Genomic DNA, 20,403 nt, shown 5'->3' on the forward strand with positions numbered 1-20,403 from the left:
CAATTGTGTGTGATTAGGAAACATCTGAGGATTTCAGAAATGTATCATGTATTGGGCTAATATGTTAGCTAGATCTCTGAAGAGGTTACAGGAGAGTGCAAAAAGAGTCCCACTTTTACAGAATTCACTCAAATAACAGTACTAATCAAATCAAAATCAAATTTTATTAGTCACATGCGCTGAATACAACAGGTGTAGACATTACAGTGAAATACTTACTTACGAGCCCCTAACCAACAATGCAGTTTTTTTTAAATGAATAAGAATGAGAAATAAAAGTAACAAGTGATTAAAGAGCAGCAGTAAAATAACAATAGTGAGACTATACACGGCGGTACCGGTACAGAGTCAATGTACGGGGGCACCGGTTAGTTGAGGTAATATGTACATGTAGGTAGAGTTATTAAAGTGACACTGCATAGACGAAAACAACAGAGTAGCAGCGGTGTAAAGGGGGGGGGGGCAATGCAAATAGTCTGGGTGGCCATTTGATTAGATGTTCAGGAGTCTTACGGCTTGGGGGTAGAAGCTGTTAAGAAGCCTCTATGACCTAGACTTGGTGCTCCGGTATTGCTTGTTGTGCGGTAGCAGAGTGAACAGTCTATGACTAGGGTGGCTGGAGTCTTTGACAATTTTTAGGGCCTTCCTCTGACACCGCCTGGTATAGTGGTCCTGGCGGTGTCAGAAGAATAGTTTAATCTTCCGCATAGGTCGTCAATTTTATTTTCCAAAGACTGCATGTTTGCGAGCAGAATGAAAGGAAGTGGGGATTTATTTGATTGCCTACAAATTCTAAGGCCCCTTTTTCTGTGCCATCTCTTCGTGCAAATGACGGGATCTGGGCCTGTTCCCGGGAGAGCAGTATATCATTCATGTCGGGCTTTTCGGACTCATTAAAGGAAAAAAAGGATTCTGCCAGTCCGTGGTGAGTAATCACACTTCTGATGCCCAGAAGTTATTTTCGGTCATAAGAGACCGTATTAGCAACATTATGTACAAAATAAGTTTCAAACAACGCAAAGAAACAAACTACTTTAACTATGCCACTTTGTTTACATACTCATCTCATATGTATATACTGTACTCGATACCATCTACTGTATCTTGCCTATGCTGCTCTGTACCATCACTCATTCATATATCTGTATGTACATATTCTTTATCCCCTTACACTGTGTATAAGACAGTAGTTTTGGAATTGTTAGTTAGATTACTTGTTGGTTATTACTGCATTGTCAGAACTAGAAGCACAAGCATTTCGCTACACTCGCATTAACATCTGCTAACCATGTGTATGTGACAAATAAAATTTGATTTGATTTAAAAAACACGATTCGTTAGGAATAATTAAAATGTCAGCCTTGTTCTCCCGCTCCATCTTAACAGTACTAATAACAGTACTACAAGAAAATATTTACAGGGCATAGTACTACAGGTAACAGAGCCCTGCCTAACCTACAGGGGGTCCCAAATGTAAACTGGAGTTGCGATCCAAAGACTTCAAAAACACACCCTCGTCCACTTATCCTTGCCTTATGCCCTTGGGGGGAATCCCCATCGCCATCTTGGAGGGCGGTCCAAATGATTAGCCAAGCAAGGGAAGTTTGCAACGTAAGCCCCTCAGCCCTAGTTTTTAGAAACTCCCCATAATTAAATTTGCGACGATTGCACATTCGCTAAGAAAAGTCAGCGAAAACTTAAAAACAACATCAATGGAGAAGTCAAGATACAAGTGTAAGTAAAAAGGAATGCAAATAAGTGTGAAATTTTGCTGCTACGTAAAGGTAAATATGTTTTTGTTTGGAAATTGTAGAAATAAAACATTTTCCTTCTTCAGAAGTTCCAGCTAGGCAGGCTAATGTTAGTTAGCTAATTCATTTGCTAGCTATCATATAATTGGCATATATTATTAATTATATATTTAATATAGACATGCACTCATAATTGACTGTAGCCATATAAAACACCCACAAACTACCAGTGGCTGAAAACACAATCATCTCGGGATAAACGAGTGACGAATTTCCGGCCAAGGGGAGTCTGTTTAAAAATCATTCCTTCCTTCCTCCCTTGCCCATTGCCCTGCAAGTGTATACTCGTCAGACGTGATTAAATGTCATCAGAAGTGTCCACTTAATTTGAGGGCTGAGGGGATAAGGTGTCGTTAAGTGTTTGGCCAGTAACCTGGATCTCTTTCTTCCATTGGAAAATCCTATAAAAGTGTCCCACTGTATTTTGATGCACCAGTAGATAGTACGCACATTTACATCACAATTTGGCACAGTGCATTATTTATGACTGTTTTATAGCCTTAACATCAAAATAGAAAAAAATCTATTCACCTTTAATAACCAAATTAAGTAGGCCTGAATAACACAATTAAGTAAATAACAATTCCAATGACAATATGGAAAAATTGGCTACATAAAATGAATGAATCAATCAATGAATAATAGCCAATTCTAATCATATCAAACTCCGTTCATATGACCAAACATTGAAAATAAATTATGCTAAACCTAAACAAAATACTTCCTTCTCATATAATAAAGTAGGAATGAATTAATGATTTTATCGAGGCATTAAAAGTTAAACTGATGTAACTGCCCTGAAAATTATACTGAGTGGAAATAGGCTAAAGTGGCTCTGGCGGGAGGTATGTGGTCGGAAGGAAGTCGGGAAACGAAAAAAGGGGGATTTTGAAGAAAAAACGATCTGCTGTGGTTTCTAGATTGTTCGTTTCAAAAGGTATCCCACTCTGCCCCCAAGCGTTAGGTTTCCAGAACAACATAAGCATACGTTATTTATTTATGTGAAAATAATTCCCCCCCATGCTGAATAAATTCCTTTATAATAAATATCACGTTAGTCTGTCGTTCCCGATATTAGTATGTATATCATTTTCGAACTTTATAGTGGTAAAGTCTACAGTGGTGTGGTTTTCCATCCTCCCTGGTTTCATATGAGTAGGCAAGATGCATGTGAATTGCATTGGGTTTTACCAAACAATGCTGCCCGCCATTCCTTGCCGTATGTTTATACACCTCAGGTGACCCTTTACATTGCTGAAGAAAACTTTCGTAAAAATCTCTTCATGCGCGCTCCAGTATGGAGGTTTGCGCGTTCGCATGTCAACGTGGCGCTTCAAAGCCAATCGAAATCAGTCTCGGGCTCCGTTAATCCCATTTCCTCGTTTCTATTGGTTTATTTTCTTGTCAGCGTGTCTGCGAATGGTCGACTGAGAAAGCGTGGCACCGCCTCCTTTATTGTAGAATTTAAAGAGGCAGGGAAAGTGCCAACGCGTATCTTTACAAGCCCAGAAAAAACCGTGATTGAGACGTGTTGCTAAAAATTGGTACGTGTTTTATTATTATTAATAATGCATGAACGTATATACTCCAGTAAAGAAATTGAGTGATTTCGGTTGTTTAAAATGTAAAAAAAAAAACGTGTACAGTTTATGCCAAGTTAAAATGTTCTTGAAGTAGCCTAAACTCATTGTCTAAAAATATGTAGGCTACCTAACTGCATCCCGTTTTGCTTTAAAACATTTTTTATAATTCATTCACAGGCATTATTGATGTAATTTATTATTGTATTCATTATTCAGTGTTAAGTGTTAAGACAACAGACATTGACTGATTTATCCTAATTCATGTCAGGACTCAAGACAGTAGCCTATAAATAGGGCACAAAAGTTGAACACACTTTTTTATGACCATATGTATCACTGTTTGCATTAAATAAACAGTTATTGTCTAACCCAATAATGTATTATTTTGAGTGAGGCCCGTGTGTCTGGCAAGTATCATCTCGGTTATTTGCAGGATATGTTCTGTTCAGTCTGCTGTAGTGTCTCTCTCTTTCTCCTTTTTTCTTTCTCAGGACAGAAGATGCTGCTGCAGTCACTACTTTCCCTCATTCTCATCCTCGAGGTGGTGGTAGCTGTGCCCGCTAAAGAGAAGCGTGTCCATCGCCATAGTGACCTGAGTGACCACGCCCATGACGACTCCACTGGTTTCCAGTATGACCACGAAGCCTTCCTGGGCAAAGAGGAAGCCAAGACCTTCGACCAGCTGACCCCTGAGGAAAGCAAAGACAAACTTGGGTACATTATGTTACAGAACTCCCAGGCAGGCAGTGTCCCAAATGGCCAATATGCACTACTTTTGACCAGGGCCCATATTTCCTATGTTATGCATTACTATAGACCAGGGAAAATATTCCCTATGTACAGCAGTACCTTTGACCTGGGCCAATAGGGCTCCGGTCAAAAAGAGTGAACTATGTATGAAATAGGGTTCCATTTGGGATGTAGCCACACTCACTGCAAAGGTGGGCTCCCGAGTGGTGCAGCGGTCTAAGGCACTGCATTTCAGTGCAAAAGGCGTCACTGCAGTCCCTAGTTCGAATCCAGAATGCATCACATCCGGCCGTGATTGAGAGTCCCATAGGGCAGTGCACAATTGGCCCAGGCTGTCCGGGTTGGCCGGGCTAGGCCGTCATTGTAAAAATAATTTGTTCTTAACTGGCCTGCCTAGTTAAAAAAAAAAAAATTTAAAGTATAAATATGCAATATCCTTATTTGGGTATTATTTTAATGAGCTCTGCCCCAAACAAGACCAAATTTGGTTGTAAAATGTTACGTTCCCCAGCAAGAATCAAACATTTTGACCAAACAAAAGGGGATCTAACAAAGACACTGAAAACAACCAAAACTAAACAGTTGGGGTTTTAGGAGGGGTTCTGAAAGACACTCATGTGGGTGTCCACTGAAAATTGCATAGCAATAAAAACTGGGACCTAAAAGACACCCACCATGAGCACCCACTAAATTTGCCAAGTAAGAGGCAAACAAATGAAAAACCCACACCAAACTTAAAGACCGTAGGCAAACCAAAAAGTGAAAACAGGGAAGATCAGACAAAGGAATGTTTTTCTAGAAATCAATTAGGTAGCGCCAACTAAAAGTGTTGACCCTACACATCTCTCAAGACAACTGGAGCACTGGGCTAGCTGCTCTTAAATATCACTTGGGCCAGTACAGGTGAAACACCTTCTGACTAAACAAGGTGACACCAATCGGTGCACCCTACGTGCTAAAAGTCCAAACTCAAAACATAAATGGAAAAAAGAAAACCTGTAACAAATATATATACAGTATGCCTTATCAGAAATATACTCTTAGCATTCATTTGACATCCAATTTGATATGCTCCTATGAACTTCACATTGGTGCTCATGGGTCCTTTTACATGGAAATGATCTTATACAGAAACCCAGCATAAAACCCCAAGGAGCAAGCAATGCAGATGTAGAAGCACAGTGGCTAGGAAAAACTCCCTGGAAAGACTGGAACCAAGAAAGACACCTAGAAAGGAACCAGGCTCTGAATGGTGGCCAAGTTCGCTTCTGTAGGTAGTAGGCTTAGTTGGCTTGTTCTGTCCCTTTGGCAGGAAGATTGTAGATCGCATCGACACAGACAAGGATGGTTTCGTGAGCCATGGTGAACTGCACCAGTGGATCAAACACAGGCAGAGGAGGTACATCGAGGAGAATGTGCTGAAACACTGGAAGGAGTATGACCAGAACAAGGATGGGAAGATCGGCTGGGAGGAATACAAGAACACCACCTACGGCTACTACCTGGGTACGACAAGGGAGGGGGTGTGTGTGGCAGCGTGGGTAGCCTAAATTTGAGGTGAATGAGCGAGGGGGTGGGACTTCAAAAGGGCAGTCCAAATTTACCAGAGGTGTATAGTCCGCATATAATTAGTAGGCTTTATGGGTGTTAAAGATTGTTGGAATGATTGGCAGGTTTTGGCACAACCAAGATACTATTTATGTAGGATCAAATTTGATATAATTACTATGTAATATAAGGAGAGATTGATCATGAGCTACAAATACAATCCAAAAATGAGATGGGAATGAGAGAGGAGAGCTGAACATGACAGTACAGTAGTTGCCATACAGCTATGCGATAGTGGTGTCATCTTAGGCTCGTATTGTTAATACAAAGGCAGGGGAAGGGGTTAGTAATCAGTTTAGCCTATTAGATCATAACAAGTAACATTACATGGACAGGGGAGACCTGATCCTAGATCAGCACTCCTACACTGAGACGCTTGATACATACAACCCCTGATCTTTGCTTTACAAAGCCATGTCTTGACTCTGAGAATGTCCTCTGCTCCGTTGCAGATGAGGAGTTTGACGACGTGGATGACAAGGCTAGCTACAAGGCCATGCTGACTAGAGACGAGAGGCGCTTTAGGACAGCTGACCGCGACGGGGACGGCATCGCCACCAAGGACGAGTTCACTGCCTTCCTTCACCCCGAGGAGTACGACCACATGAAAGCCGTTGTTATACAGGTCAGTCAGAGGACTGGGATCAGTCACTAGAGTCACAAGATCAATCAAATTATGAGGAACATCCAGGTGGTGTACTTTTTTCTCCAGCCCACTTCAAAACTATTTTATTCTGTTTCGCTTCAGGAAACCGTAGAAGACATTGACAAGAACGGTGATGGAAAGATCACCCTTGATGAATACATTGGTTAGTCTCTCCTTCAACTTACTACCCTTTCCAAACAGAGAACATACAATATGGCATCAACCAAATGTAATTGTTTTTTTATACATTTTTATTTAATATGAGAACAAAAATGAAATATTTTTTTACCATCTATGCGTGATATTCTTGGGTCCACAACCAACTATATGTTAAATGAAAAGTGCTGGTATGCGTACACAAACAGAAGATAACCCAGAGATGCACAGCGTATTGACCAGTGGTTTTCAAACCTCTCCTCGGGTACCCCCAGGCATTTCACAATTTTGTTGTAGCCCTGAACTAGCTCATAACCCCTGGAATATACTTTAGAAATACAACACCTACTGTACAAGCTGTAACCTGTTCTCCATCACAGGGGACATGTTCACACCTGAGAATGGAGAGAGTGAACCAGACTGGGTGCTGACAGAGAAAAAGCACTTCACAGAGATCAGAGACACCAACAAGGTACACTAGTCTGCTGCTACTGGATCACCTTAACATTGACAACATCCTCTCCTTGTACATTACTATAACATCACTATTTAAGTCAGTACACTTACAGTACCCTACCCCTCAGACCAGCCATGTCAATACTTACACACACACACACCCCTCTCTCTGTCAACATACTAAGTTAACAGGTTTGTGTCTGTTGTGTTGTCAGGATGGTTTGTAAAATCTCTGCGTGTTGTTGTCAGGATGGTTTCCTGGATAACCATGAGGTAGCTCAATGGATCCTGCCAGGAGAGATTGACCATACTGACAATGAGGCTAAGCACCTCATCCACGAGACAGACACAGACAAGGTACGCATCTCCCCAGTCCTACTGCCTGATCTCACCCTTACCACAAACTAAACTTACCATACCTGTACACCCATTACAACAAATGTTTCTTAATCCACTTCCACACACAATCTTATCCCCTCTGAAGCACCCCTCCCCATCCCTGTACCCCTCTACAACTCACACCTCCTGTGTTCCCCTTTCTACCCCCACCCCACATCTAACCACCGCCATAGCTACAACTATCGTGCAGTGCACACCCCCACCCGTTCACACCCCTTCCAACTCACCCCGTAGCATCTCCCTTTCCTCTCTGACCTCACACCTTCCCCCAACCTCACACCAACTTCTCATACGAAAACCAAATAACATCCTGTTACAACTGACCACTGTATTTGGTGACATGTGCAACGCATAGGCCTATCCTATGTAAATATTAAATGACATCTGTGGTAATAATACAAGAACAGTCTCCTAGCAGTTTAAATTAGGAACTTTGAAAAATGAGCTTTTATGCTAAAACAAATATGTTACATCACAAATGGCAACATATTCCCCGTAGTGCAGTACTTCAGCGCTATTGGCCCTGGTCAACAGTAGTGCACTATAGGGAATAGGGTGCCATTTGCAACACTACAGAGACATGAGCCTGGGAGCAGATTCAGGGCTCTCTCATATCACACACTGTCAGACTGAACACTGCTAATAATCAACATAATGGATTTAATTGGGGGTAATGACCTGTTAATTATAATGAATCTCTTTCTCTCCATCTGTCCTTCATTCACTTTTCTCCCTTTCTCACTGTTATCTATCCATTTTCTCCCTCAATTTCATTCCACACTCCCTCTTTCATCCTTCTCTCAATCATGACGCAATGAATGGTGGTGGGCGGGACCTGAAACTTGCCTCCTCCGCGATTGGACGAAACAGGATGACAAAATAACCAAGAAGGAGATTCTGGCTAATTGGAACATGTTTGTGGGGAGCCAGGCGACCAATTACGGAGAAGATCTCACCAGGAGACATGACGAGCTTTGATGAAGTCATGCGAAGGCTTAGGGGGGGGTTAAGGGCTCCATGCAAACGGAGCTCCGGCTGCGCAGTTCTATGTACTTTTTGTGCAGCCAAATTTTTTGGAACAGACCGTATACGTACTCTGTTTGCATAGAGCCCTCTAGGGAGAGGGATTTCCAAAATACATATTGGGGTTTTGTATTGTGAAAGGCCATACACTTATAATGGAGAATACTGTTACTATTATGGAGTTGGGTAGGGGAAGTTCTGAGGGGAAAAGGTCACAGGTCATATTTATACTGTTGAACACATTTCCATGGGAGGTAACGGGAGCATGGAGATGTTTACACACGCGGATACATAACTACAGCCTCACACACAACACAATCATGCTCAAGTGTGAATAAAGACACTCCACAAGTCAACAAGCTTATTTTTTTAACAGCATCATTTATAGAATATACACTTGGTTCACACAGGGTGGGAGGAAGGGAGGGGGCAAAATTGAATTACTTGTGGTGAAACATTTCTCTGAATTTTAAATAAAGCCATGTTGGTTTTTCTACAAAAAGTTGTTTTTCTTTGACATGACATTTAACTGTCCTAAGCAACTTAATTACTCCAATTTTTGTTTCCTGGTGCTTGAATGGAGTTTACCACACCACTGCCACCTGCTAAATGGTCTGTTAGTTTACCCAGATTCCTTCATTCTCCTCTCTTAGGATGGGCGTCTCTCTCTCTCGGAGGTCATGGACAAGGTCGACTTCCTTAAGTCAAGCACGCTGACTGACTACGGAGGTATGTTGGCGGATGAGGGTCACCAAGAACTCTGACCTCCTTGACCCCAACACAGCCAATTTAACTTGATATACGGTACAGGCATGAATTGGTGTGTAGGCTGTTTGATGCGTGTGTGCCAGAGAAATAAAAATGACATTTCTCAGGGCTCTACAGTACGACCATTTTACTTGCATATGTACCTACATACTTTGGCCAGGATTATTTTTATTTAGGAGCACCAGTGTGCCTAAAATATTTTACCTTCTAAATTTGTGCTTCTCAGAATAGAAGCCTGTATAACAAAGCTTCAAAATAGCAGTTGGAATTCTCAGACTCCATACAAGAACAGACAACCGTATGTTCAAATAATCAATTATAATGCCTTTGTCATGTTGACCGTCGTCTCTGAACCATCACACCATCATTACGGGTCGAGCCTCTTTAGCTTTCAGTCCCACTCCAGAGCCTGCAAACCCAGTTCCACCCTGGGAAGGAATAAAATAGAAAATATTATTAACATCAGACGGTCTTCAATTACCCTTAAACAAAGTACCGTGCTCGGTCTTGTACGTACATACTTTTAAACTCGAACACACGCTCCAACACTCACCCTCTGTAGTGGGATGATGTCCTTCTCTGTGAGTTTGTCTCCGGTAATCGGGTCCGTCATGTCCTTCCTGATCAGCCTCTCCACACACTCCTGAGTCACCACCGCTCCACTGAGAGGAGGGAGAGGGGAAATAGATTTAAGACACTGAAGAAGCAGTGAGGTAGTAGAGGTAGTAGAGGTGGCCCAGTAAATAAAAAGGAACCGAAGAGGGGTATACTTACGAGGGTTTGAGAACGGAGCAGGGGACACTGTTACCCAGAGTGTCTTTAGTCACGGCACACAGGTACCTCTCCTGAGAACAACATTATACAAGCTATTAACCCAATGAGCTCCACTAACTCCAACAGGTTTTGGATTTCTAACCCCTTTTGAGCTATATACTTCTGGGTATTGGATTTGTCCATTTCTTCTGCATCTGTTGATACCAACAGATGTGTGATTAACAGGGGCTGAGCTAGAACAGTGTTTGAGACAAGGATGGATCCCGGTCTTACAAAAATGTCTAGAGTCCAAATGGTTTGAGCTACACACCATTTATGAAAATCATGAACCTGTTACATGCTCTGCTCTAGGACGCTCACAAGCATCATTAGAAGGTAAGGGTTTTTTCTACATAAATCATAGGAGATCCCAGGACAGTGTAATAAGCTTATATAGTTGCTAACTCCAAACAGTAGTCACTGACTAGTTGTACATTTATTTCCCAGTGAGCAAAACATTTCTGTATTTACAGCAATCAAATTCCTTTTGCGCAGGTTTTTACTTTGGCAGACTTTTTTTTTTTTATTGACACTTGTCAAGAAAACTCATGAATGCAACTATTTATGTAAAAGAGTGAGATGCATGGAGTTAGAGATAAATGTGCAGAGGTTGTAGTGTGGTCAGGCACTGACCTGGCGTGCGAGCAGTGCCACTCGGTCCAGACTGGGGTCCAGAGGAGTGAAGTGTACGTTGGTCAGCTCATTCATCTTCAGAGGCCGGCCAGACATGGGACACACCACCGTCTTACTCTGAGGGGGAGAGAGCGAGCGATGATTGAATTTGAACTCCCCTTTAATGGGTCAATAATCTGCTTTGCACAAACCCATTGAAATAGCAAACAGCTAAAATGTATGGTGGAGAGGGAGAAGGAAAGACCAACAGATCAAACACCTGGGGACAAGCTGACCTCAGAGAGATAATGGAGAACGAGAGGGGACAGACACAGGGAGCACAATGACATTGACATTTGGACAAAAAACCTCTTGGCAGTGGAAGAGTCAACAATTGTTTCCCTAGGACAAAGGTCAGATCCTCAGTAAAGAAAAACAAGTGACCAGACTGTGTTGAATGAGAGAAAGAAGTAGAGTGAAAATGTGGGATAAGGGCATGGGGTAAGTCAACACTTTAGGACTTTGGCTTTCACTCACAGGTTTCTTGAGTATGGTGGGCTTGGCCTCTGGGGTGAGACTGGGGATCCAGAAGCTGGGCAGGGCCTGGGAGGAGCTATTGCCGGCGGCAGGAGCAGAGGAGTCAGCTTTTGATGTACTGGCTAATGTACCCGCAACACTCTGGCTGTCTGACTCTTTGGCCTGGCCTGAAGAGATAGATTGAGTTGAGTTAACCTAACCTACTGTTCTCTGTCCTACGTCCCTTCCAAGCTAGTAGACACAAACTTACCAGAGGTAAAGGGGTTGATGGGTTTGGACACGATGCTGTTCTCCCGGGTCTTGAACCTCTCTGCTATCCCCCTCTCCTCAGATTTAGACTCCAGACGACTGTCACTCTTCTGAGTCTGTTTCTGCTTCTCGTACGCCTAAGATGAACAGTGAGAGGGTCAGATGAAGACAGATAGAGCTCGATGCTTATTATCGGATGTATTAGGTTACAAAATGCTACTTTTTCATATCATGTTAATGATATGTTAGAGAGACTACACTGAATGATTCAGAACCTGAATAATCATATTTGTCGGCCTTATGAATTATATCATTGACATTATATTTTTTTCAAGTTGGATTTTGTAACATAATACATCCAATAATAAGCACCGTTGACATAGCGGTACAGGATTCTAATTAACAACTTGAGGACTTCACATGTTGTGGTCGTCATCATCTTCGAAGTTGCTTCCGATGGTCGCAAGAAGCTAAATTAACATGACGAGCCTAATTAAAATGTAAAAGGCTTTGAAAAACAAACAAACTTGGTACACACTCAGTGCTCCATTGACATTTCAGAGAAAAGTGTATACTAAAATTCTAAATGTCATGTCTCAAAATCGATATCCATCTTACCTTTATATTGTTTAATATCCTGCGGATTCGAGAAGAAATATAACAAGTCTAAAGGGAAAGTGAGCCTGTCAGTAGCCTTAAATCTTGCACAGAATCCAGCCTAGCTGAAGCGATTACATTTTCCAGATTTTGTTTCACTTTTTTCTCTGACCTCCATTGATTTAGTCACCTCAATCCTGGCCATCCTACAACAATTGGTTTCGTTATAGGATTATATACACAATTAACATACCCATTGGTCAAAATATGCGATTGGCCACTAATTAATTAAATATCTATCGTTCGAGAGTGAGTGAGAGAAATAAAACGAGTCTCGGTGTTTTCTGTACCATTTCCCAAACGGGACCATGGGAAAGCCAGTTACCTTCATTTTCTTGGCGATCTCGGTCTTCTGGTGGAGTATGTACTCCAGGATGGCCTGTTTTTCATACAAGTATCCATCTGGACTGGAGATACAACATTAACGTTTTTACGACACACAAACGGGTTATAAACGAGTTACACAACAATGATGTGTTTGTGTGAGACAAGGGGATTGCGGCTTACGTTACAACGGGGTCCCTGCAAGTCTGGAGAGAAAGGCAACAGCAGTCGAAATCCTTAATGGCATCCTTTCCTAAACGCACACTTTGCGTCCCATAACCCGATGCCGCTAGATAAGAGAGAGCAGATGACACTTAGCTGGCATGAACAGCTAACATTAACCAACGTTGTAAAGACTCACCAGTGTCCTTCCTTTTCTCGTGGTAGGTGTAAACAGCTCCCGCCGTACAATTTTTCCCATGCCGAGTCATTGTCCGCTAGAGGTAAAAACACTTTAGAAACACTAGTTATCTAACGTTAAACAACTTGCTAGCTACCATAAAACATGTAGGTTAACATGCTAGTCTTAGCTAGCCAACGATAATGCTAGCCAACGCCAACTGGTCCCACGACCAAACGTCAGCAGCAAGCTTTGATAGTAAGTAAATAAATAATAATAATTACCCTCTTTGCATGGAACTGAGTAGTAGTTGAATCTAAAGAACAATAATACTATCAAAAAAAATAGCTTCTTTGTAAAACAATATGTCCGTTTCTAGTGAAGTCTATCCTGCGGATGTTGATACGACAGTGAAAATTGTTCGAGTCGTGTTCTTCATGAGTTGATTGTTGGATCCCATCCCATTTTTGGTGCATACATCGCCACCTACTGTACTGGTGTATGAGGGCATTCCCGGCCTACCTACATTTAATTATTGATACGGTAATACATCATTGGGGAAAAGGAAAATTGCCCAGCCAACTATTAAACTTCAACAAATATAAATACTACCCCCATTCCACTATTTAACCCTATCTAATCCAACAGTCTGAGAGAACAAAACACTACCACTCCACACCCCTTGCAACTTTTCTGCAGTAAATCCTCGCAATCCCAAGTACTTCTCTGCCACTGGCACCACAACCTCTTTTCTGTGACTTCCAATCCATTCCTGCAGTACAATTGATAAACATGGCTATGAATGCTAAAAATCCCACCTTACTGAAGCACATATTCTTTCTCTTTCCCTCTCATACTCCATCAGTACATGCTCCTCTGTTTCCTGGCAGTAATCACACCTTCTTGTTGGATGCTTTCCTATCACATTTAACTTCTTATTCAACTGGCTGAGTCCTGCCCTTAATCTTGTAAAGATGGCCTCCTCTCTTTTGTCTCTTCCAGCCGTCCGCCCCTCCATGACATTCCACTGTACTTGGAATAGATGCTTGCCCTTAGGGTCTCTGTTACACTGCTCCTACCATCACTGCACCACCACATCAGGCCTTTTGCCTCTGCCTTGCTCATTGAAACTTCAATGTCCACCACATCACTGCTAAGGGTGTTTAGCCAGTACATCAGTTTTAATAACGTTCTGAGAATGCAAATTTGAAGTAATTTGAAGGTAAACATTCTAGGAACGTTCTCTAAATGTTGTGAATGTTTTGAACGATATGTAAAGGTTATCTTGAGTTTTTTTTAAATCACCGCTAGTTTCTGTTTTGAACCGATAGGATACATGGAAATGATTTTGCTTAGGTATTAATCATGCAAACACATTTCTTTCTTATTGTGGCACAGCATCAGTGAAATTCAAAACAGTGTCTTCTATTCTTTATCCATGGAATTAGTCTACTGCAACACCAGGATGGAGCAACCATACCACGTTTTTTTGAACTCATACAAAGCTGTTAATTTTATTCTAGTCAAATGTGCCCCATTTCAAAGAATACAAGCACTTATTAAGATCAGGTGTGGCCAATTAGTGGGCACAGCCAACAAAGCTGAACACAGTTAACAAGAGAGGATAGAGAGAGTTTTATTGATGCTGAGAATCTAATGTATATGTTTTTAAATTTTTAAATAACATTCTTAGATCTTTCTTTGAATGTTACTAATGTTTTCTTGTTTTTTTATGGAAAGTTTTCATAATGTTCTGAGAACATGACTTTGTGAAGTTCCTTAAATGCGCTGAGAATGTTCCAATGCCAAGCAACTATCCTGCACCATAACAGAATGTTGTGGGAAGGTTGTATGCAAAATAACCATAGGACAAACACGCTCTCACCAAGCCCTAAGAAACATATGGTTCTCAGAATGTTATGCGCTAGCTGGGTACTCTGTCTGGCTTGACTTCCTCAACCCACTGCAATGCCATCAGCTCCGCCGTGTATGCAGACCTCATGGCTTGGTTTATGCTCTGACATGCACAGTGTACTGTGGGACCTTATATAGACAGGTATGTGCCTTTTCTAATCATGCCCAATCAACTGAATTTGCCACAGGTGGACTCAAATCAAGTTGTAGAAACATGGCAAGGATTATCAACGGATACAGGATGCACCTGATCTCAATTTCGAGTCTCGTAGCAAAGGGTCTGAATACTTATGTAAATAAGGCATCTGTTTTAAAATGTTTATACATTTGCAAAAATGTATAAAAAGTTGTTTATGCTCTCGTTGTGGGGTATTGTGTGTAGATTGATGAGGGGAAAAATATTGAATCAATATTATATTAAGGCTGTAATGTAACAAAATGTGGAAAAAGTAAAGTGGTCTGAATACTTTCCCAAGGCACTGTACATGTAATGTTAGGGTTATGCGGATGTCTCAACTAGCTGTAGTTGTCTCAAATGAGAACACTTACTGTAAGTAACTCTGGATAAGAGCATCTGCTAAATTACTAAAATGCCAAATGTAAATGTTTTACATACAGATCTCATATTATTGTATTGTATTTAATTAATTATTTATTTTTTACATTTAAAAAATGTTTGTCACAAATGTATTATTTGTACAGTTCTTTATTAAAAATGTATTTGTCTCCTGAAATGAATCCATCAAGTGATAGATTTTAAACAAATACATGTCATGCCATGATTAGATATTGAAAAAACACAACAATCTCTTTATTAATTACAGAAAATCTATGGCGTTTTGGAATTAAACTCTTCATTGTTTATAGTTGACATTAATGTTGAGACTGGTGAGTACTGTCAAATTCTCTAAAATGACGTTGGAGGTGGCCAGCATCCCGGAGTCACCTCTTCACTGTTGACTTTGAGACTGGTGTTTTGTGGGTACTATTTAATGAAGCTGCCAGTTGAGGACTTGGGAGGCGTCTGTTTCTCAAACTAGACACTCTAATGTACTTGTCCTCTTGCTCAGTTGTGCATCGGGGCCTCCCACTCCTCTTTCTATTCTGGTTAGACTCAGTTTGCGCTGTTCTGTGATGGGCGTAGTACAAAGCATTGTACAAGATCTTCAGTTTCTTGGCAGTTTCTCGCATGGAATAGCCTTCATTTCTCAGAACAAGAATAGACTGATGAGTTTCAGAAGAAAGTAATATTTTTCTGGCCATTTTGAGCCTTTAATCGAACCCACAAATGCTGATTCTCCAGATACTCAACTCGTCTAAAGAAGGCCAGTTTTATTGCTTCTTTAATCAGAACAACAGTTTGCAGTTGTGCTACCATAATTGCAAAAGGGTTTTCTAATGATCACTTAGCCTTTTAAAACAACAAACTTGGATTAGCTAACACAATGTGCCATTGGAACTCAGGAGTGATGGTTGCCGATAATGGGCCTCTGTACACCTATGTAGATATTCCCTGAAAAAATCTGCCATTTCAAGCTACAATGGCCATTTACAACATTAACAATGTCCACATTGTATTTCTGATCAATTTGATGGTATTTTAATGGACAAAAATGTGCTTTTCTTTCAAAAACAAGGAAGTGACCCCAAACTTTTGAATGGTAGTGTATATTAGAGTTATGTTCAAATGGTATGCAGTAATAGTATTCGACTCCAACTATGTTGACCTGTGAAGAACAAAGAAATCTACTGAAAATAAATATAAGCATGCAACAATTTCAAAGATTATACCGGAGTTACAGTTCATATGAGGAAATCAGTCTATTGAATAAAAATTAATTAGGCCCTAATCTATGGATTTCACATGATTGGGAATACAGGTATGCATCTGTTGGTCACAGATACCTTTAAAATTCCTTTGGATACATTTTGTGCATTCAAATTGCCATCTATAAAATGCAATTGTGTTCGTTGTCTGTAGTTTATGCCTGACCATACCATAACCCCACCGCCACCACGGGGCACTCTGTTCACAAGGTATCATGATATCATGATATCAGCAAACCGCTCGCTCACACGACGCCATACACATGGTCTGCGATTGTGAGGCCGGTTGGATGTACGGCAAAAGTCTCTAAAACTACTTTGGAGGCGACTTATGGTAGAGAAATGAACATTCAATTCTCTGGCAACAGCTCTGGTGGACATTCCTGCAGTCAGCATGCCAATTGCACGCTCCCTCAAAACTTGAGACATCTATGTCATTATGTTGCGTGACAAAACTGCACATTTTAGAGTGGCCTTTTATTATCCCCAGCACAAGGTGTAATGATCATGCTGTTTAATCAGCTTCTTTATATGCCACACCTGTCGGGTGGATGGATTATCTTGGCAAAGGAGAAATGCTCACCAACATGGGCGTAAACAAATTTGTGCACCAAATTTGAGAAATAAGCTTTTTGTGTGTATGTAACATCTCTGGGATAATTTATTTTAGCTCATGAAACATGGCACCAACATGTTGCATTTATATTTTGTTCAGTATATACTGTAAATTCTACCCAATGACAGTCAACAATTTACACTCTATGCTTATATTCCCCATTACACAATATGAATCTTCCAATTGAAGCTGAAATTATAAAATACCCCATGTTTGCTCATATCTGCCAATATATATTTTTTCTGTTATAGCCTAATTCTAGCTGCATTTTCCATTTAATTTGACAGTGCACATAAAAACATTACAGCACAAATGTTTAAAACGTCCCCTTTTAGTTTATTTCATACAACCCCACTGTGTTTAAGAAACACAGATATGACTTTAAAATATGAATGCATGTTCCTGAGAAGAATACCATGAACCTGTCATCTAACAATTATACACAAACAGCTCAATTAAAGTTATTCTCATCACAACTTCCATAGGCTATCCATTATATCCAATATGTGTATCCAATATATCCAATATCTCTACATCCAGTGTGCATGTTTGCGGTGTTCTCAGTCAACAACAAAAAAGACAGAAAAATAACTTATAACTTATTAAAAGTGAAAATATGACAGTGAATACAATCCCTTGGTTGCAGTATCTTCCTTGGCCACATGGTGGCGACAGGGGGCTTATTTGTCAGCTTCGAAGACGTCGGCTACAGTCCTAACGGATAAAGGGAGACAAGTGGTTGGTTTATGTTCCATCAATCTTTGATTTTACTGCGCGTCAGTCTTCACATTTCTACTCACACGGGTAGGCCTATTGAAAGGATCACAGGGTGAGGTGCATGTGAATTTGGGTGTGATAAGCTTGCCATTTGGATTTGTTAACTCTATATTTTTTTCTCACCAATCTACACATAATACCCCACAATGACAAAGTGAAAACATGTTTTTTGACATTTTTGCAAATCTATTGAAAAATAAATACAAAAATATCTAATTTAGCTAAAGTATTCACACACCTGAGTCAATATTTTGTAGAAGCAACTTTGGTGGCGATAACAGCTTTCAGTCGTCTTGAGTATGTCTGTATTAGCTTTGCACATCTGGTTTTGGGAATTTTCAACCATTCTTCCTTGCAGCTTTTCTCAAACTTTGTTAAGTTAACACTCCTGTTGGAATGTGAATCTTCACCCCAGTCTAAGGTAGTTTGCACTCTGAAGAAGCAGGTTCTCAACAAGGATTTGGCTCAATTCATTGTTCCTCTTTATTCGTACCAGTCTCCCAGTCCCTGCTGCTGAAAAGCATCCCCATAGCATGGTGCTGCCCCCACCATGCTTCACGGTAGGTATGATGTTAGACAGGTGATGAGCTGTGCCTGGTTTTCTCCAGACAGTGCTTGGCATTCAGACCAAAGAGTTACATTTTTGTCTCATCAGACCACAGAATATTTTGCCTTGTGATCTCAGTCTTTCACGTTCCTTTTTGCAAACTACAGGCGTGCTGTCATGTGCCTTTTTCTCAGGAGTAGCTTCTGTCTGGCCACTCTCCTATAAAGCCCAGATTGGTGTAGTGCTGTAGAGACTCTTGTCCTTCTGGCAGGTTCTCCCATCTTAGCCAAGGAACTCTGTAGTTCTGTCAGAGTGGTCATTGGGTTCTTGGTCACCTCTCTGACCAAGGTCGTTCTTGCCCGGTTGCTCAGTTTGGTCAGAGGGCCACCTCTGGGCAGTTCCATATTTTTTCAATTTCCCTATGATGGAGACCACTGGGCTCTTGGAAACTTTCAACACTCTAGAAATAGTTTTATACCCTTCCCTAGATATATGCCTCATCACAATTATATCTGAGAGATCTATGGACAGTTCCTTGGACTTCATGGTAATACAATTGCAAATATTTAGGTTTATCATTACGGGGTATGTTGTGTAGATGGGCGAGAAAAACAATCTAAAAGAAAACAGTGCTCGGCAGGCGGGGGCGCAAGACACCCCGTGCCGATATACTGACACAGCTGCCCAGTGGGAAGCACCTTAGGTCGGCAGGCACCTCGATACAACACCGGTGTCATTTGCTTGTCATTGAGCTTCCCGAATGCAGTACTGTTAGCTAATTGGCATGTTACTGTGAAATAAACAGAACTATTTTTAACTAGTGGCTGCCATTTAATGTCTGTTTTGATATGTGTGTAGCCGAAGACATCTTTCCACATTGTGTGGATAATTGTTTCTCCATCCATACGATACGGGCCGTACTATTACAAGCAGCCTCATCGGGAGTGGACACAGCATGTAGTGAAGCAATGCTAATGGATGTTTCATGTGGGGTGCTCCTTGTAGTAACTGCATTCCGCAGATAGATATTATTTGCCATTTGGAGAATAAACTTAATTCTGTGTCAAATTGAATGTCGATAGCTCACACTGAGGAATTCAAAAGGTGTTATGTCACTGTGTACGTGTAACTGTATCTTACTTATAGATCGATCCAGTCAGCTCGTCCAGAAAACCACCTTGGGGATTAAAAACATACAGTGAGCCTGGTGTTTCTGCTGCCTGGCTTTCAAGCTCAAACATGCCTCTAATAGTGGCAAAGCAGTTCAAACAATCATTCTTTATCAAACAGTCCCACCCCCCTGTCTTACCTGGTTGGCAAAGAGTGCTGCAAACGGGACACACGTAGCAGAAGTTGCAGATCTAAAGAAATAACCAGAAAATGGGGTAAGCCATTAGAGAAGGATAAGAAATAAAGGAGTATATAACATCATAGAACATAACTGGAGGGAGTAGCTTCTCTGATCTGACTTTGTCGTTGCATCATAACCAGCCCTCTTGATGTCAGAACCCATTTCTTTGGTTCCAGGGAGAACCCTCTGTGGAAGGGTTCTACAGTTGGAACCCCAAACAGTACTCCTTCAAACCAAAAAAAGGGTTCTCCCTGGAACCAAAAACGGGTTCTCCTACAGGGACAGCTTAATCACTTTTTTGGAACCCTTTTTTCTGAGAGTGTAGGTTACTAGTGGTTGGATGGGAAGGTCATTTTACCTGGCAGGTGTCACAGTGCTTAGACTCATCTCCCTCTGCACATGGGCACTTGTCGCAGGTGTCACAGTGCTGAGAGAGAGAGAGATAAAGAGAGAGATAAAGAGAGAGAGAGAGAGAGAGAGAGGGAAAAGGTGAGAGAAAAGAAGAGCGAGGGAGAGAATTTTTGCCATTTTTAACAAGGATGAGGAAAATGTATTAAAAGGGTGCAAATTGTTTTACCAATAAATGTAAACACATCCACAAACACCAAACTTGTGTTTCTATCTAGATGGTGAGACCTA

General features: G+C 41.1%; 3 protein-coding genes across 7 annotated transcripts in view; 1 reads left to right on the forward strand and 2 right to left on the reverse strand.

Moving 5' to 3' along the window:
* The first annotated feature begins 1,591 nt into the window (after positions 1-1,591).
* On the forward strand, positions 1,592-9,314 carry rcn3 (reticulocalbin 3, EF-hand calcium binding domain). 3 transcript variants are annotated; one of them, XM_064988834.1, is made up of 8 exons: positions 1,592-1,734; positions 3,886-4,108; positions 5,457-5,650; positions 6,205-6,377; positions 6,501-6,561; positions 6,935-7,026; positions 7,260-7,367; positions 9,086-9,314. In XM_064988834.1, exons 2-8 carry the CDS (start codon positions 3,894-3,896, stop codon positions 9,194-9,196), a joined length of 954 nt encoding a protein of 317 aa, XP_064844906.1. In that variant the 5' UTR covers positions 1,592-1,734; positions 3,886-3,893; the 3' UTR covers positions 9,197-9,314. The 3 variants fall into 3 exon arrangements, with proteins under 3 accessions (XP_064844906.1, XP_064844905.1, XP_064844907.1); XM_064988833.1 differs by lacking the exon at positions 1,592-1,734 and adding an exon at positions 3,249-3,355; XM_064988835.1 differs by lacking the exons at positions 1,592-1,734; positions 9,086-9,314 and adding exons at positions 3,249-3,355; positions 8,280-8,402.
* On the reverse strand, positions 8,794-13,164 carry nosip (nitric oxide synthase interacting protein). 2 transcript variants are annotated; one of them, XM_064988843.1, is made up of 10 exons: positions 13,017-13,164; positions 12,754-12,829; positions 12,576-12,681; positions 12,394-12,475; positions 11,413-11,548; positions 11,163-11,329; positions 10,647-10,763; positions 9,975-10,045; positions 9,754-9,862; positions 8,794-9,628 (listed from the first exon to the last, which is right to left on the reverse strand). In XM_064988843.1, exons 2-10 carry the CDS (start codon positions 12,821-12,823, stop codon positions 9,557-9,559), a joined length of 930 nt encoding a protein of 309 aa, XP_064844915.1. In that variant the 5' UTR covers positions 12,824-12,829; positions 13,017-13,164; the 3' UTR covers positions 8,794-9,556. The 2 variants fall into 2 exon arrangements, with proteins under 2 accessions (XP_064844915.1, XP_064844916.1); XM_064988844.1 differs by having other exon boundaries at positions 12,754-12,844.
* Positions 13,165-16,381: 3,217 nt separating this feature from the next.
* Positions 16,382-20,403, reverse strand: part of LOC135555986 (serine-aspartate repeat-containing protein F) — a 7,447-nt gene continuing 3,425 nt past the window's right edge. For both annotated transcript variants that reach the window (XM_064988830.1, XM_064988829.1), the window contains exons 3-6: positions 20,123-20,191; positions 19,723-19,774; positions 19,554-19,590; positions 16,382-17,803 (exon numbers count right to left, since the gene is read on the reverse strand). In XM_064988830.1, the coding sequence (XP_064844902.1) occupies positions 17,770-17,803; positions 19,554-19,590; positions 19,723-19,774; positions 20,123-20,191 (192 nt within the window). In that variant the 3' untranslated portion in view covers positions 16,382-17,769. The remainder of the gene's footprint in view (positions 17,804-19,553; positions 19,591-19,722; positions 19,775-20,122; positions 20,192-20,403) is intronic.

The sequence above is a fragment of the Oncorhynchus masou genome, chromosome 15 (assembly GCF_036934945.1).
Source record: "Oncorhynchus masou masou isolate Uvic2021 chromosome 15, UVic_Omas_1.1, whole genome shotgun sequence".
Classification (NCBI taxonomy): Eukaryota; Metazoa; Chordata; class Actinopteri; order Salmoniformes; family Salmonidae; genus Oncorhynchus; species Oncorhynchus masou.

Coding starts and splice junctions, on each gene's coding strand:
- nosip (XM_064988843.1), bottom strand. CDS start 12,823: ATGACTCGGCATGGGAAAAATTGTACGGCGGGAGCTGTTTACACCTAC. Junction 12,682..12,753: donor CGAGAAAAGGAAGGACACTG/GTGAGTCTTTAC, acceptor TCTCTTATCTAG/CGGCATCGGGTTATGGGACG. Junction 11,549..12,393: donor AGATCGCCAAGAAAATGAAG/GTAACTGGCTTT, acceptor TGTTCATCTTAG/GCGTACGAGAAGCAGAAACA.
- rcn3 (XM_064988834.1), top strand. CDS start 3,894: ATGCTGCTGCAGTCACTACTTTCCCTCATTCTCATCCTCGAGGTGGTG. Junction 7,027..7,259: donor AGATCAGAGACACCAACAAG/GTACACTAGTCT, acceptor TGTTGTTGTCAG/GATGGTTTCCTGGATAACCA. Junction 7,368..9,085: donor ACGAGACAGACACAGACAAG/GTACGCATCTCC, acceptor CTCCTCTCTTAG/GATGGGCGTCTCTCTCTCTC.